The 13506-nt window shown below is 40.9% G+C and overlaps 1 protein-coding gene and 1 pseudogene across 2 annotated transcripts in view; one reads left to right on the top strand and one right to left on the bottom strand.

Annotated features, from left to right (window-relative positions):
• The window catches only part of LOC309817828 (RNA/RNP complex-1-interacting phosphatase-like), a gene marked incomplete at both ends in the record, with an annotated part of 31219 nt that extends 18012 nt beyond the window's left edge, over positions 1-13207 (bottom strand). The window contains one exon of the mRNA XM_082682113.1: positions 13009-13207. Coding sequence (XP_082538239.1) covers positions 13009-13207 — 199 coding nt within the window. The remainder of the gene's footprint in view (positions 1-13008) is intronic.
• LOC309817830 (uncharacterized protein C2orf78-like) lies at positions 1829-7375 on the top strand (annotated as a pseudogene). The gene is made up of 3 exons: positions 1829-1842; positions 2076-2176; positions 5044-7375. The product of its transcript is annotated as an uncharacterized protein C2orf78-like (transcript).
• Positions 13208-13506: the final 299 nt, after the last annotated feature.

The raw sequence follows: 13506 nt of genomic DNA, 5'->3' as shown, positions 1-13506 counted from the left end.
TAGACCATCTGAAGTAGGAAGCTAAGGGGAAAAACCTTGAAAAACACTTAAAAGCTTAAGCCACATCTCTATACTACAACACCTTTCACAATTTCTTCTCAGATAAGCATCATCCCCATCAGTGAAAAAACTAGTATCTCATAATAATAAAAACAGGCCTAAATATTAAATGTGTGTCTTTGGAGGTCCCATCTATGGGATATCTTCCTGGTACTAGAAAAGTCGCCAGAAAGATCAACCTTTGCACCCCTCCCTGAAAGCTTACCACCAAGGAAAATGACTAGATCCATAGATTTCCTCCCTCAAACCAGCTTACCTCAAACATAAATCATTAGCAACTCAGCCTTTACTCACATTATCACAGTCACAAGAGTGGTTAGGGAGCAAAGCACTAACCACGGGAACTAAAACAGAGGTCACCCAGGCCAAGCTGGGCTGATGGCAGATATCTGCTCCTTACGCTTGGGTGCATAATGAGACTCGCCACAATGCCTTTTTCACAGACCCTTTTTAAAGTTTCTCCACAAAATCCAACAGGTCATGTTCGTTCATGATGCTTCGAGATAAACAATCGTCAAGAGAAAAACATGCAATATGTCTTACAATGTTGCAGTCCTTAAAAATATGACAAGGAGATAACCATGTAGACAAAACCAGAGCATTTAAAATAATCTGTATTCTACAAACATACCAGTGAATGCTATTAATAAGGTAATATGACATAAAACAAAATGAGACATATATGTAAGACTGTTCCCTTTAGTGTACAGAAATCATGGCAGTTGCTGCACTATCGAGCTACTTACATCTATGACTGTCTGTTCTGGTAATACAAAATGAGGCCAAAGTGTGTCAACTTGTTTCCCACAGAAACCAAAAAATCTACATGAATCACTTTTCTCCTGTGCCCTTTCACCTTATCTGCTCCCAGTTCTCCACGAATGTCCTCTTCCTTCTCTAATTATTCTCCTCTTCATTTTGCTTGGCCTTGCACCCAAGCATGCAAGACAGAGAATCCTAGAGGTCCAAGATTCTAGAGTGGCTGTTTGCAAGGGGGAGGAGGAGATTACAGTAACTGCCACACTGTATATACTTCTGTGCAAAGAAAAAGGGACAGTATTCAGAATGTCTCTCACATATAAAAGAGCCGGATGGCAGGATACCTGTGTGGCCCAAGGAACTAGAGGTAGCAAATTATGGGGAAAACAACTGTAACCAAAGGCTGGAAGAGGAAATGTTTGCAGCCAGCTCTGTCTCCTAGCTCTCTGGTATTTGCGTCCAACGGGCAGAGTCTATTTTGTGAAGCATCAAACACTGAAAAGAAGACTCCTGCTGCTTGAAGTTGACAGGAAGTAACATCCATGAGGGTAAGATCAAGGCTTGTCCTAGAAACAATGCCCATAATGGAAAAAAAAAAAAAAAAAAGCAGAAGAGAAATGTAAGTCGCAAGTCCAACCTGGCCCAGCCTGGCCCAGCCCAAGGAAGGTAGGAGTCAAGGAGACGAAATTAAAAGAGAAGAGCCTTGGACCACAACACTCTCCACAAGGTACACTCAACGAACTTCACCCTACGCTTTAACCAAGTTACAAAAAGAGCTTCTTAATCCTTACTTTTGCTCCTTAAAAGCTGCTATAAGTTCACTAATTAGACAGATATGATTTCAGAGCAACTGTAATAGTTCAAACTAGATGGCTCTTGCCTTCCTAAGGATATTAATTAAATAAGATATATATAGCTCTAAGTATATGATACATAAAATATAATACTGTGTAGGATATAGGTAACTGTTAGTAAATTATATTAATGAACGTCTGTAAGAAATGTTGCAATGATTTCCCTAATGTAAGAGCCTGGGGGAGGTAAATCTGTCTTCTAGGATTTCCTCCCCAGAGCTCAGAAATTTAGGTGTTGTTTTAGCTCTCCTACACTCTGTCCACACAACCCCACCTTCCTGTTTGGGATCGGACCTCCCTATTGGCTATCTCATACCTTGAAACTGCCTGCTTTGTGACATCATTCTCCTATATCATATAAGTGACCAGTGAGTACTAACCAGTGACCTTTGTACTGGACAGATGCGCTGTTCAGCTGCAGCCACTCAAGACATCCTCTGGTGTTGCCTCCTCATCCCTTGTATCTGCAGTTGATGTTTTCTCTTCTTCTCTGACCATGTCAGGTAAGAAAAGAAACTTTTAAAAGTTTTTCATTAGATTTATTTTGCCCCTAAATTTACTAGTAGATTCAAAATAGCATGGAATAATGAGGGAACGTATTGCACTAGAAGTCTGGAGACCTAATTTCAGGTTTGATTTTACTATCTGTGTGACTTTGGACAAATCAGTGACTGTCTCACAAAGCCTGATATTTTCCTTATCTGTTACATTAGGATACTACATTGGTTGATCACTCTGATCCCTTTCTTCTCTAATATTGAGCCTTAAAGGGTACCCATGTAGAAAATGAAAGCAGGGACTTCTCAAGAGTGTTTCAACAGAAACACAGAAAAGCCAGGTGACATAGAAAACTAGCAATATATATCAAGATGTTTCATCTCTACTGGTCTCCCTCCACTAATATTTCGACTAGTTGAAAAGAGAAAACAGGGAGAGAGGATGGAGAGTACTGGGCTATATAGGGAGGCACAGAGTCAAACGTAAGGAAGTTTAGGATTGTTTTCATCAGCACAGGCCAACAGGAACCAAGAGATAGGAAACAATATAAGAATGAAGAGGGAAAGCATTGAGGAGCTCTCCAGAAAAACGTAGTTTGCAATGGAATGTTGATGGGAACCAAAGATTTTAAATTAAAGCAGAAACAGCATAGAGTGAATTCTGCTCAGAGCAGGGCAAAACAAAGTTGATTGTAGCAAATCCTTATTTTAACAGACTAAGAGGAAAGTAAGGACAGAAGAGGGTATCACCAGGAAAGGCAGCTTACCAGAAAAGTCATACTCAGTTTTTTTTTCTTTTATTGCCTCTCTGAATACAGCTGGCACTTGACAGTTTTCAATATAAACATTTTAGAAATATGTCCTAGAAATGATGCTTCCTATATACAAGAAACCAAAGTGGTTATCTAGGGGTCTGCTTTTCAATGTTTTATTCTTTCTAATGTTTAAACTATGTAGACGTTTTACCAATTAAACATTTTAAATGATATCTTCGAAATTGAATCAGAAGGACTATTTCCTTTGTGTGATATGTAGCTTCTAAGGCAAGGTTGCTTTTCATCTTTACAGTTCTTTCCTTCCTAACACAGAGAGCACATTGATCAACAGCCATCGTTCGTTTTTACATCTTAGCTACCTAAGAAGAAAAAGAAAAAGTCAAGCCCCACATTTCTAATTCCATATGAGGGAAATCGCTGGGGGTCTAGTGGTTAGGACTCGGTGCTTTCACTGCCAGGGCCACGCGGCGTGGCAAAAAAAAAAAAATTCCACATTTATCTAGAACAATATTGCGGAGTCCTTTCGATGTTCTTAAATTTGAAAAATCTTTTTTAATTGGACTCTAGTGATGATGGTTTTTTTAGGTTTTGGGATGTCATCTTCTTGGATGTTGAAGATGATTATAATCTAAGTTCTAGGATAAACACAAAAACCTTCTTGATACTTTTTAAGCTTCCTTTCTGCTTATTATATATTTCTATTCTTTGAAACATATATTTCTACCAGGCTTAATACCTGTTACTTGCTGGGTAAAAATATGAATGAGCACAATAATGAAATTCTTTTACACTTATTATTTTGCTGTCTGCTTTGTACCAGTTTTCATTGAAATACTTGTCTGCATATATTGTGGCTACCTATACTTTCACATTGATTGAATTTTGTTGCTTTTTATGCATTTTTACTGATATATCTTCTCTGTCTGTATGTATTGGCTAGGAATTCATTCAAAATCACCTTCTATAGTGTTTTTTGGTTAATAGTATTCACTAAAATACAGTGGGCAAAATTCACTTTCATAACATTGCATGTATGGTATAGAATGTCATTTGTTAGTAAACTCATTATGCTTTGATACTTGCCACATACCCCAGTTTTCATAACTATGTATTTCGTCTTCATTATGTAATATGTTTTTCATGATTTTTCTTTGTCTTTCTAGAACTTATTGTATCTTCCTCCATATAAATCATATACAATATAACAGTTTATTCATGTATTAATTATTACTGCTATTATTATTGGTGGTGGTGTTATAACCACTTTATAGATGAGTAATCTGAAGTAATCAGATAACTTTTCTCTTAAGAAAAGAAATTCACTTTCTTAAGAAATTCACTTTCAGGTAATCATTTTGAGGTAGGATGAGAAACCAGGCTTGAAGAGGGTAAAAATGACTCTTTAAATTTACCAGGTGGACTGAGCTATATGTGAACTCTAGGTAATAGCGTGGGAACTGCACAAGCAAAGTGAGACACTGAAGATTACAATGGTAATAGCTGTACTGTTTTCTAATGGACAAAAAAACTGCCTATAGTATAAGTTCTATTTCTCCTGCTTTCTGGCAGTATCATGCTCAGAGTAGCGTCCTGCCAAGGAAGTCAGGATACTTAGGTTCTGAAACCTGATAAGGATACTAACATAATGAGAGAATTTGAACAATTCAACCCGACCTCTCTGAGCCTCAGTTTCCTTCCTCATGAAATGAGACTGTGAAAATAGAAGTTCTCTAAGGACCTCCTAGTTCTAAAATGCTTCCAGTCTAGGAAACAGCATAGAAGTCAATACTAGCGCAGGCTGAAGGGAAAGATAGGGCAGGGAGAAGGTTGCTTCCAGCCTAGAGAACAATGTCTGAACCATACCACTTGGGTCTTCTGCCCATCTGTGCCCAACATGGGAGCACAGGCAGTTAATACAGAAGAGTGTAAAACTGCTCAGTCCTTACAACCATCATAACGGTCTGATTTTTGGTTTCTCAGTAAGTATTGACGTTAGAGGTGTCCTGATAGCAAGAATCTTAAGATAATGCTGTTCCTCAAACATAGTGAGAATTTATCAATCTCCCTGATTTTTTCATTACCCTCTTGTTCTTACAGAAAATTTCCAAAATCCACCTGTACTTGGAACTCTAAATTCTCTGCAGCACTTTCTTCCTGTGGTGAGGAATGCAACTTCCCTAACAGGAAGTGTCTGCAACTTCTCCAGAGTCTCTGCTCCTGCCGTCAGTTTGGCATCAGCTACTGGTACCTCCTTCCGGACACTCATGTGTAGTGCCTACCCTCACCAACAGTCTAGCACAACTATGTTATCTGGAGTCACTGACCAGAGCCAGATCTCCACTTCAGCTGCTTCTTATCCAGGTGTTCTTGACTGGGACATCACAGGAAGCACTGAAAAGAATTCTTCTTCACTCGGAGACTTTACTCTGGCAGTCACTGACCCACACACAGCTGCTTCCTCCATGTTTATGGCAGCCCAGTATGATAAAACTGCAGGCCCCAATAACATGGCCCCTCTATATCCATCACTTTCTGCCAGACTTGCTCAGGGAACACCACCTCAAATTCCCAATCAGGGACACAGCCTGTCACTTCCCTACCAGGAAGGAAGGCAAATATATTACTATAACCAAGGCACATTGGGGTCTTTACTGTATGGAGAACTTGGCTCCTGCCTGCAATCCTATGGCTCTGTGTCATACACAGGAAGTAGGGCCTCTGTGCAACCAGAATTGGTAATGGTACTATGGGAGATTCAGCCCACAAATATCCAACCGCCAGCTTCCACCTCTGGAAACTACTACTCTGTGTATGCTCAACCCATCACAGAAACAAGTTTTCAAGAAATCCCTGATACTCACCAGCTCCTGGCCTGCACTGATCCCCTCAGCCAAGAGGAGAAGCCTGGTTCTGAAAATACTGATCTGGGAAAGAACAGCCTGGGTCTTGAGGACCGAGGGACAGTTGAAAATGGGATGGAATCTAGCAGTGGTTTTGCAGACATTACTACATTGGCAGAGGATATTCACCTTCCCCAGCTCTTTAATTCTTTGAAAGATTTTGATCAATCAAAAGGTCCCAACGTGATCAAAGCCAAAGGCAACAGAGCCATTAAGGTGAATCAGGTGCAGGAAAAGACAAGTGTCATAAATGTTCCCTCTGATCAACCCAGAAAGAACAAACATAAAGCCTCTGAGCCTATCAGTGGTGCTCCCAAGGCCAAAATCCAGCCAAAGAATCGAGTGCCTGTTAGGGGGAGAAGTGGTTCTATGCAATGCTGCAGTCAGTGACAGGGCTCCTGTGAACACGGCCAAGGATTCTAAAGGCAAACCTCAGAAAGCTGCATCCAGAAAGATCAGCAAAACGAGCGAGCCATGGGCAGGAAAAGACAAAAAGCACCAGAGGAAGAAAGAAGGCTGAAGAGAAAAAGCAGTCAGGGAACAAAGTCAAGGCAGAAGAGAAGCCAACAATTCCCCAGACGAAGCAAAAGCAACACCAAACTGAGCTTATCCAAGAGAGCTTTAAAAAGCCTCGAACCTCCATAGGCATGCGCATGCTGGAGTCTGTGAAGGTTTTTCATGCACTGGAGAAGAAGAATGATAAGAGAACTGGGCTCTCCTCCTGTTGGGTCTTGGGAAATTCAAGCAAACCTAAAGACCCCCAGCCACCCCCAGCTATCCAGCCATGGCGGAATACCCCACGTGAGGGTAAGGGTCCTGAGAAAACTCAAGTCGAAGCCCAGAAACCAGACAGCAGTGCTGAAAGAGAGTGTCCGTCTCCACCCCAGTATGAGCTGCTGCCTCCTGGGAAGGTCAAGTTGATACCTCTGCCTTTTTCTGCCTGGGACAAGCCCCAAGGTCAACCTGCTCCTCGGAGGCCACAGTCTCTGGCCTCACATAAGCCTGCTGTTGCTGACCGTGCCCACCCTGCTTCTACTAACTCAGCTCAACCTGCTGCAGTCAGTTCTTCCCAGCCAGCTCCTGTCTCTTTGTCAGGTCCTGCCAAACCATCTCAGCCAACTGTGACCAACCCAACGTAACCAGGTTGGACCGACCGTACCCAGCCTAGTGTCCCTCAGTCTGCTGCTCCTAGGCCTGCACCCTACAAAACTTTATCTTGCACTTCTCTCCAGCAAGAGCCTGTTCCCCCTGCTGTGACTAAGCGCCAGTCCCCAGCCAAGCTCCAAACCCCATTTCTACTCCAAGACTTCAGCAAGCAACCAGTTCCATGGAGGGAACGCAATGTTCCTGAGGCAGTAATGTCAAAGCCCATCGAAAAAGAGCAGAGGCCAGAGCGGGAGGCCATGAAGAGGCGGGCCCAACAACAAGGTGAGAATGCTGCCAAATACACCTCTTTGGGGAAACTGCAATTTTTCATTGAGAGGGAAAAAGAAATGGAAATTGCTGACTACTACGGATATTTAAAGTAAGAGCTGCTAGGATTGTTGGTGCCACCTTGGGGACCAGCTGTTCTTCCATATATAGACAAGATAGGCATAAATTTATTTATATTGGTATATTTTAAAACAATATAACTGAATAAAAAATGTAATAGAATTAATAGATGAGTAATAAACCTTTTGAATTTTGAGATGCTGCTAACTGTGGCGTGTTTTTTTGTTTTGTTTTTGATGGAGTTGGAGTCAAAGTCTGCATGAGAAAGGAAGAACTGAATGTTGGATAGGAGAATGAAGGGGTAAAAACTGAGGAAAGAGGAAGGAACTTGGCCCAGGGCTAGGAAGGCCAAAAGAGATTTATGGATTTATGAAAGGAAGCAGGAGTGAGGATGAAATGGCAGAAGTGAAAAGCAGGGTCAGAGGTCAGGGTTGAAAGAACCAAATCTGAGTAGAGTTGAAGATGACAGAAGGTGACTCTAGGTTTACTAGGAGAAATAGAAAAGGTCTCTTGGGGAGGCTGGCCTTAAGTCTCACAACCACCAGATAGGTATTTAAGAAAACAAGAGGTTCAGGACACACCTCTGAAAGGTTTGAGTTGCCTTATTCAGGTGTGATTATAGTGGGGGGATAGGGAAATCTACCAGAGAGGTGGCTAGGGCTCAGAGTTATCCTAGGGGCAGCTGACGACAGGGGCAGAGCCAAGGGAACTGCTGCATCAGGAGGCCCACGAATAGGGCCTGGTATGTAAATCACCATGTACTCAACACCTGAGCACCAGGGCAGCTAATGAACTATTCAGTTAATCCTGGCAATGACAGGCAAGGCCAGTATTCATGTGCCACTTCACTTAGAGAGGTGAATATAATCATCAAAATCTAGATGGGACAAATTACCTGGTTTGTTTAAAAATAAAAGTCAAGGAGGAAAAAAAAAAAAGTGACAGAGACATGGAGGGAGAGCCTAGAGATTAAAGAAGACTTCAGAGACCTAACAATCAATGGCAAAGTGTGGACCTTATTTGAATCTAACTCAAAATTCTTAAAAACAATTTTTTATGACATTTAGGAGACAACTGCAAATTTGAGCAGTCACTGGGTATTTACTATTAAAAAATGATATTAAGGAATAGAAGTCCTAGATTTTAAATATACATACCAAAAATATATAGCTGGGGCTTCCCTGGTGGCGCAGTGGTTGAGAATCTGCCTGCCAATGCAGGGGACACAGGTTCGAGACCTGGTCTGGGAAGATCCCACATGCCGCGGAGCAACTAGGCCCCTGAGCCACAACTACTGAGCCTGCGCGTCTGGAGCCTGTGCTCCACAACAAGAGAGGCCGCGATAGTGAGAGGCCCACGTACCGCGATGAAGACTGGCCCCTGCTTGCCGCAACTAGAGAAAGCCCTCTCACAGAAACGAAGATCCAACACAGCCAAAAAATAAATAAACTAAATAATTAATTTTAAAAAATGTATAGGTGTAATTACATGTTGTCTCGGAGCTGCTTCAAGATAATATGGAATGGGGTGAAACAGGTGGGGGTACAGATAAAACATGACAGTCATCAGTTGGTAAATATTAAAGCTGGATGAGTTCATGGGTATACAAGGAACACTTACAGTATTTTGTATACTTTTGTGTATGTTTAAAATTTGTGATAATTGTTTAAAATCAAGATGACACTGTAGAAAACAGTTTGGCAGTTTCTCAAAGATTAAACGTAGAGCTACCGTATGATCCAACAACTCTGCTACTACCTACACTGCCCATCTAAAAGAACTGAAAGCAGGGGTTTGAGCAAATACTTGTACACCAATGATCATAGCAGCAAGATTCACAATAGCTACAAGGTGGAAACAACCCAAGTGTCAATCAACCGATGAATAACAAAATATGGTATATACACACAGTGGGATTTATTAAGCCAAAATAGGAATGGTATTTTGTTACATGCTATAACATGGATGAACCTTGAAAACAATAGGTTTAGTGAAATAAGCCAGACATAGAAGGATAAATATTGTAGATTCCACTTACACGAGGTACCTAGAATAGGCAAATTCATAGAGACAGAAAATAGAATAGAGGTTTCTAAGGGCTGGTGGGAGGGATAATGGGGTTGTTACTGTTTGATGGTTACAGAGTTTTTGTTGAGGATGATGAAAATGTTTTGGTTATAGACAGTGGTGATAGTTACACAACACGGTGACTGTATTTAATGCCACTGAACTGCATATTTATAAATGGTTAAAATAAATATGATTTATGTATATTTAACCACAATAAAAAAGAGGAATAACTGAGTTGAAATTTCAATTCTTCCTTGTCCGAGACTCAGTTTCATCGTCCATAAAATTCGTAATTGTAGTTGTCTATCCTCTGAGTTTAGTGAAGAGTAAGCATTCAGTAGGAGGTATCAGTACTACTTCCACTTCAACAGCAAAGGACTCTTGTGAAGATTAACTAAGTCAATGGATATGAAAGAACCTTATAAATGGCAAACTGCTATACAAATATTAACAAACATTAGGTGTTACTGTCTCCCAAAGCTATGGAACAGGTCAGAAGAAGGATAATTCTTTTGCACTGGTATGTCCTACATGGGCCAAGAGAATATATGGGTTTCTGTATTATATCAGAAGGTATTAGGAAAAGAAAGCATAAAACTTAGAGAACAATTGTCTTTTACCCCGATGCTTAAACATGCTCAGGCAACTGCTTAAAATAAGTGCTAAAGACATAATGGACATACCTTTCTTTCCTTTTAGGCTACTACTATTCTTACTAAAAGTTTACTTCATTTTCAAAATATAGAACATGGAAGCTTATAGCACTTCTTAAGCATATCTAGAGGCTACTGCCAAATACAATAGTGCAATTCATATCTTTAATCTCATTTTGAAACAGCAATTACAAATGTGTATTTAAGGAAACGACTAGCTTCCCTTTTTGAACCCATGAAAGAAGGTCAGGATTCACCTTAGCATAAGATGATAACTACTGAATTACTATGAATTATTACAGTATCAGAAAGAAGGTCATTTTCAATTACGGGTTCCATTTACCTCTAGCTTATAATAGCGGCGAGTATATGTTAACTCAATAATCAGCCCAAGTTCTTCGTTGTGTTCTTGGAGTTTGTTAAAAAAAAATCCAAGGTGGAAATACATTCTTCTGGAGCAAGATTCTTTTCAAAACTCTGTCAGAAAGAATAAAGTAAGAAAGAACATGCGTTTAAAATCCTTTATTATATTATCCATTTATTCAAACTCTGTGATGCTAACATATGAGATTCAAAGTAAAGTTTCTTCCTCTGGAGTTTACAAGCGGTATTACGATCCTTTCTTCCAGAGAGATTAGACGGAAGAAAATAAGCTCACCTCTATATATTTATTTCTCTGTTTCTTTATTTCATGTTGGTCTCCTAACCAGACTGTAAACTCCCAGAAGGCAGGGACTACATCAATTTTGCCTACCGCTGTACTGCCAGCTCCAAGCAGAGTGCCTGTGAATAGACACATAAATAAATACTTCTTGAATATCTACCTATATCAAGGATGGTTTTCACTGCTAAATAATCTTTTATGTATTTGGCTTATTTATGTACTCTGTTCGATTGATCTGTTTGGTTATTCAAGTGCCAGCAACACACTTTTCTTTTTAAATTAGTAGACTAGTTTTAGAGCAGTTTGAGATTCACAGAAAAACTGAGCTAAAAGTACACAGTTCCCACTTATACCCTCTCTCCTTCATCCCACACAGCCTTCCCCATTATCAACATGCCATACCAGTGTGCTTCATTTGTGAGAATTCATGAACCAACACTGACACATCAGTATCAATCAAAGTCCATAGTTTATTGCATTCCTGATACAAGTAACTGACTATTTCTTTATTTCTAGTATAGTCATCCCCAAGCATTTACATACAGAGATACATATTACTTTCTTATAAATTACGATATTCTTTATTTATAGTTAGAGTATTCCATTGTTTTTGTTGTTTTTTTAAATTAAGTACAAAAGTAGGTTGTATTTATCTATGAATTCCATTTCTGGATAGCAAAAGTGGTAGTAAAAATAACTTGCTATATAAAGGGAAAATGGAGTACGATGGGGTTGAGAGTCAGGGCTCTATATGGTGAATTCAGATTTCTGGAAGAATACGGTATTAACTTTTGCTTACCTTTTTTAAAGGAACTTTGAAAGCAATGAAACGAGTCCCAGGCATCCGCTGTTCAACTGGGAGATAGTCTTACCGCCTGTTAATATATTTTTTGTTAGGCAAATTTTACGTTAGGCTGTCTCCCTGCATAGGATGAATGCGCCTTGAAAATGGAAATCATATCCCTCTATAGTAGGTCCCTCTTCTTTCTGCTTTGCACTTTGCTGCTCCACTTATTCAACCCCACCTTGTAATAAGCTATACTTCCCTTGTTCCTGTTTTCCCATCTTGAAAACAGATAAAAGGCAACAAAACAATGCAACGGTCTCAACAAATAAGGGATATCTAAAACCAGAGGTGGCCAGAACTTCTGTATCCCTGATAGAACCTAGCCTGGTGTGGACTACTAAGGTATCATTAATACATGCGTGTTGACTGAAATAGTTTAAACTCAATTATTCCACTTCATAATTTACTTTTAGTCCTTATACAAAACCTGAATAATAAAATTCCTTGATGCTAGGAATCACAGTGAAAAATAATATCTGAACTGACTTCTGTAAGATGAGTTAGAACTAAGGTTAATTCAGTATATCTGAAGCATAGAAAGTGAGGGCAATAGTGGCACAAGATGGGGTTAGAGAATCAGAGAGGATTCTAGACCACGCAGTCTTAAAGGCCAACAGTTTGTTTTCTATTCTCAAAAGAATGTTTTTGAGCGATGTTTATGAGCAATGTTCCAACTTACTTTTATGGTTTCTTGTGTGCAGGATGGATTGGAAGGAAACAAGATATATGGACACTAGTTAGGACCTAATTGCAGCACACAGGCAAGTTCAGTATTAGGATGTTGAGGAAGAGGTGACAGATTCGGAAGAAATTCAGGAGGTAAACTGAAGCGGGCTTAATGGGGTATGAGATGGAGGAAAGGAAGGTCTTAGGGAATTTCAGGGTTTACTATACACATGAGCACAGTCTCAAAATTAATCATTTGAACGTACAGAGGTAGATCTCTCAAATGACACTGGTTAGGAAGCAACAGTACGGCCTTTATAATTCCTAGAGACAACACAAATCAACTGTTTCGATGGAAAATTCGGCGCTACCGGTGCGTTTTTTCATTGAAACTTAGTTCCAGTAACTATTACGCACGTTTTCTGTGCCTAAACAACACAGCTTGAGGAACTGAAGGGGATTCCATCCTGGTAATTAAGGAGTGTCCCCAACACTGACAGTCCCATCTTAAAAAGCAGTCCCTCTGCATTTTACCCGAGGAGCTATGGCCAGAGCCTCCCTTTGAAAACGATGAGGGGAAATCAGAACATCACACACTGTCCCTTTCAGCTACTGTGAACTGAGCCGCGAGACGACCAATACCCCCTAGCACAGCGCGGACGGGGCAGCGCGCGGGGGCAACTGTGACAGGCGACAGCACAAGAGACGAAGCTCAGGCCCAGGGGCTCTGAACTCCACCAGCAACGCCCAGTGGCCAAGGCATATTACCTTTCCGGGATGTGCTTTCCACCCTTCCTCATGCTGACGAACGAACGTCCGGGAAAGCCGCGATGTTGACCCCAACGCCCGCGGGTATGATGCCACTGGCTCACGTCACCCCCAAGATACCGCCCACCCAATGCCAGGAGTAACAAAGTTGCCAACCCGGCGCCCCCGGTGCCAGCACAAGGCCAAGAACCACAGGCGCCTAGGCACAAGCCCACGCAGCTCGCGGACCACTTTTTTACTGCGCATGCGTCACCCCGCATAGAGATGACATCATCACGCAGGCGGATTAACGCACTTGATTAGTAAAGAGGATTCTGATGCCTGCAATTTCCCTCCTTAGCTGGAGGCTGGTAGCACACGTCCATTAGTTCGTGTGTGTACCCTTCAGAATTCCAATCATATGGGACATGGAAAGTTGTCCCACTCTCCCAGTTTCTTGTGTGGCTCTTTCAGATATTTCCCAAGTGCTTACATTCACAGTTGTATCTTGTATGTAAG

This window comes from Grampus griseus, assembly GCF_964374135.1.
Source record: "Grampus griseus genome assembly, contig: HAP1_SCAFFOLD_563, whole genome shotgun sequence".
NCBI classification, from domain to species: domain Eukaryota; kingdom Metazoa; phylum Chordata; class Mammalia; order Artiodactyla; family Delphinidae; genus Grampus; species Grampus griseus.
Note: the sequence above shows the minus strand (reverse complement) of the source record. Positions and strands in the feature narration are given on the sequence as shown.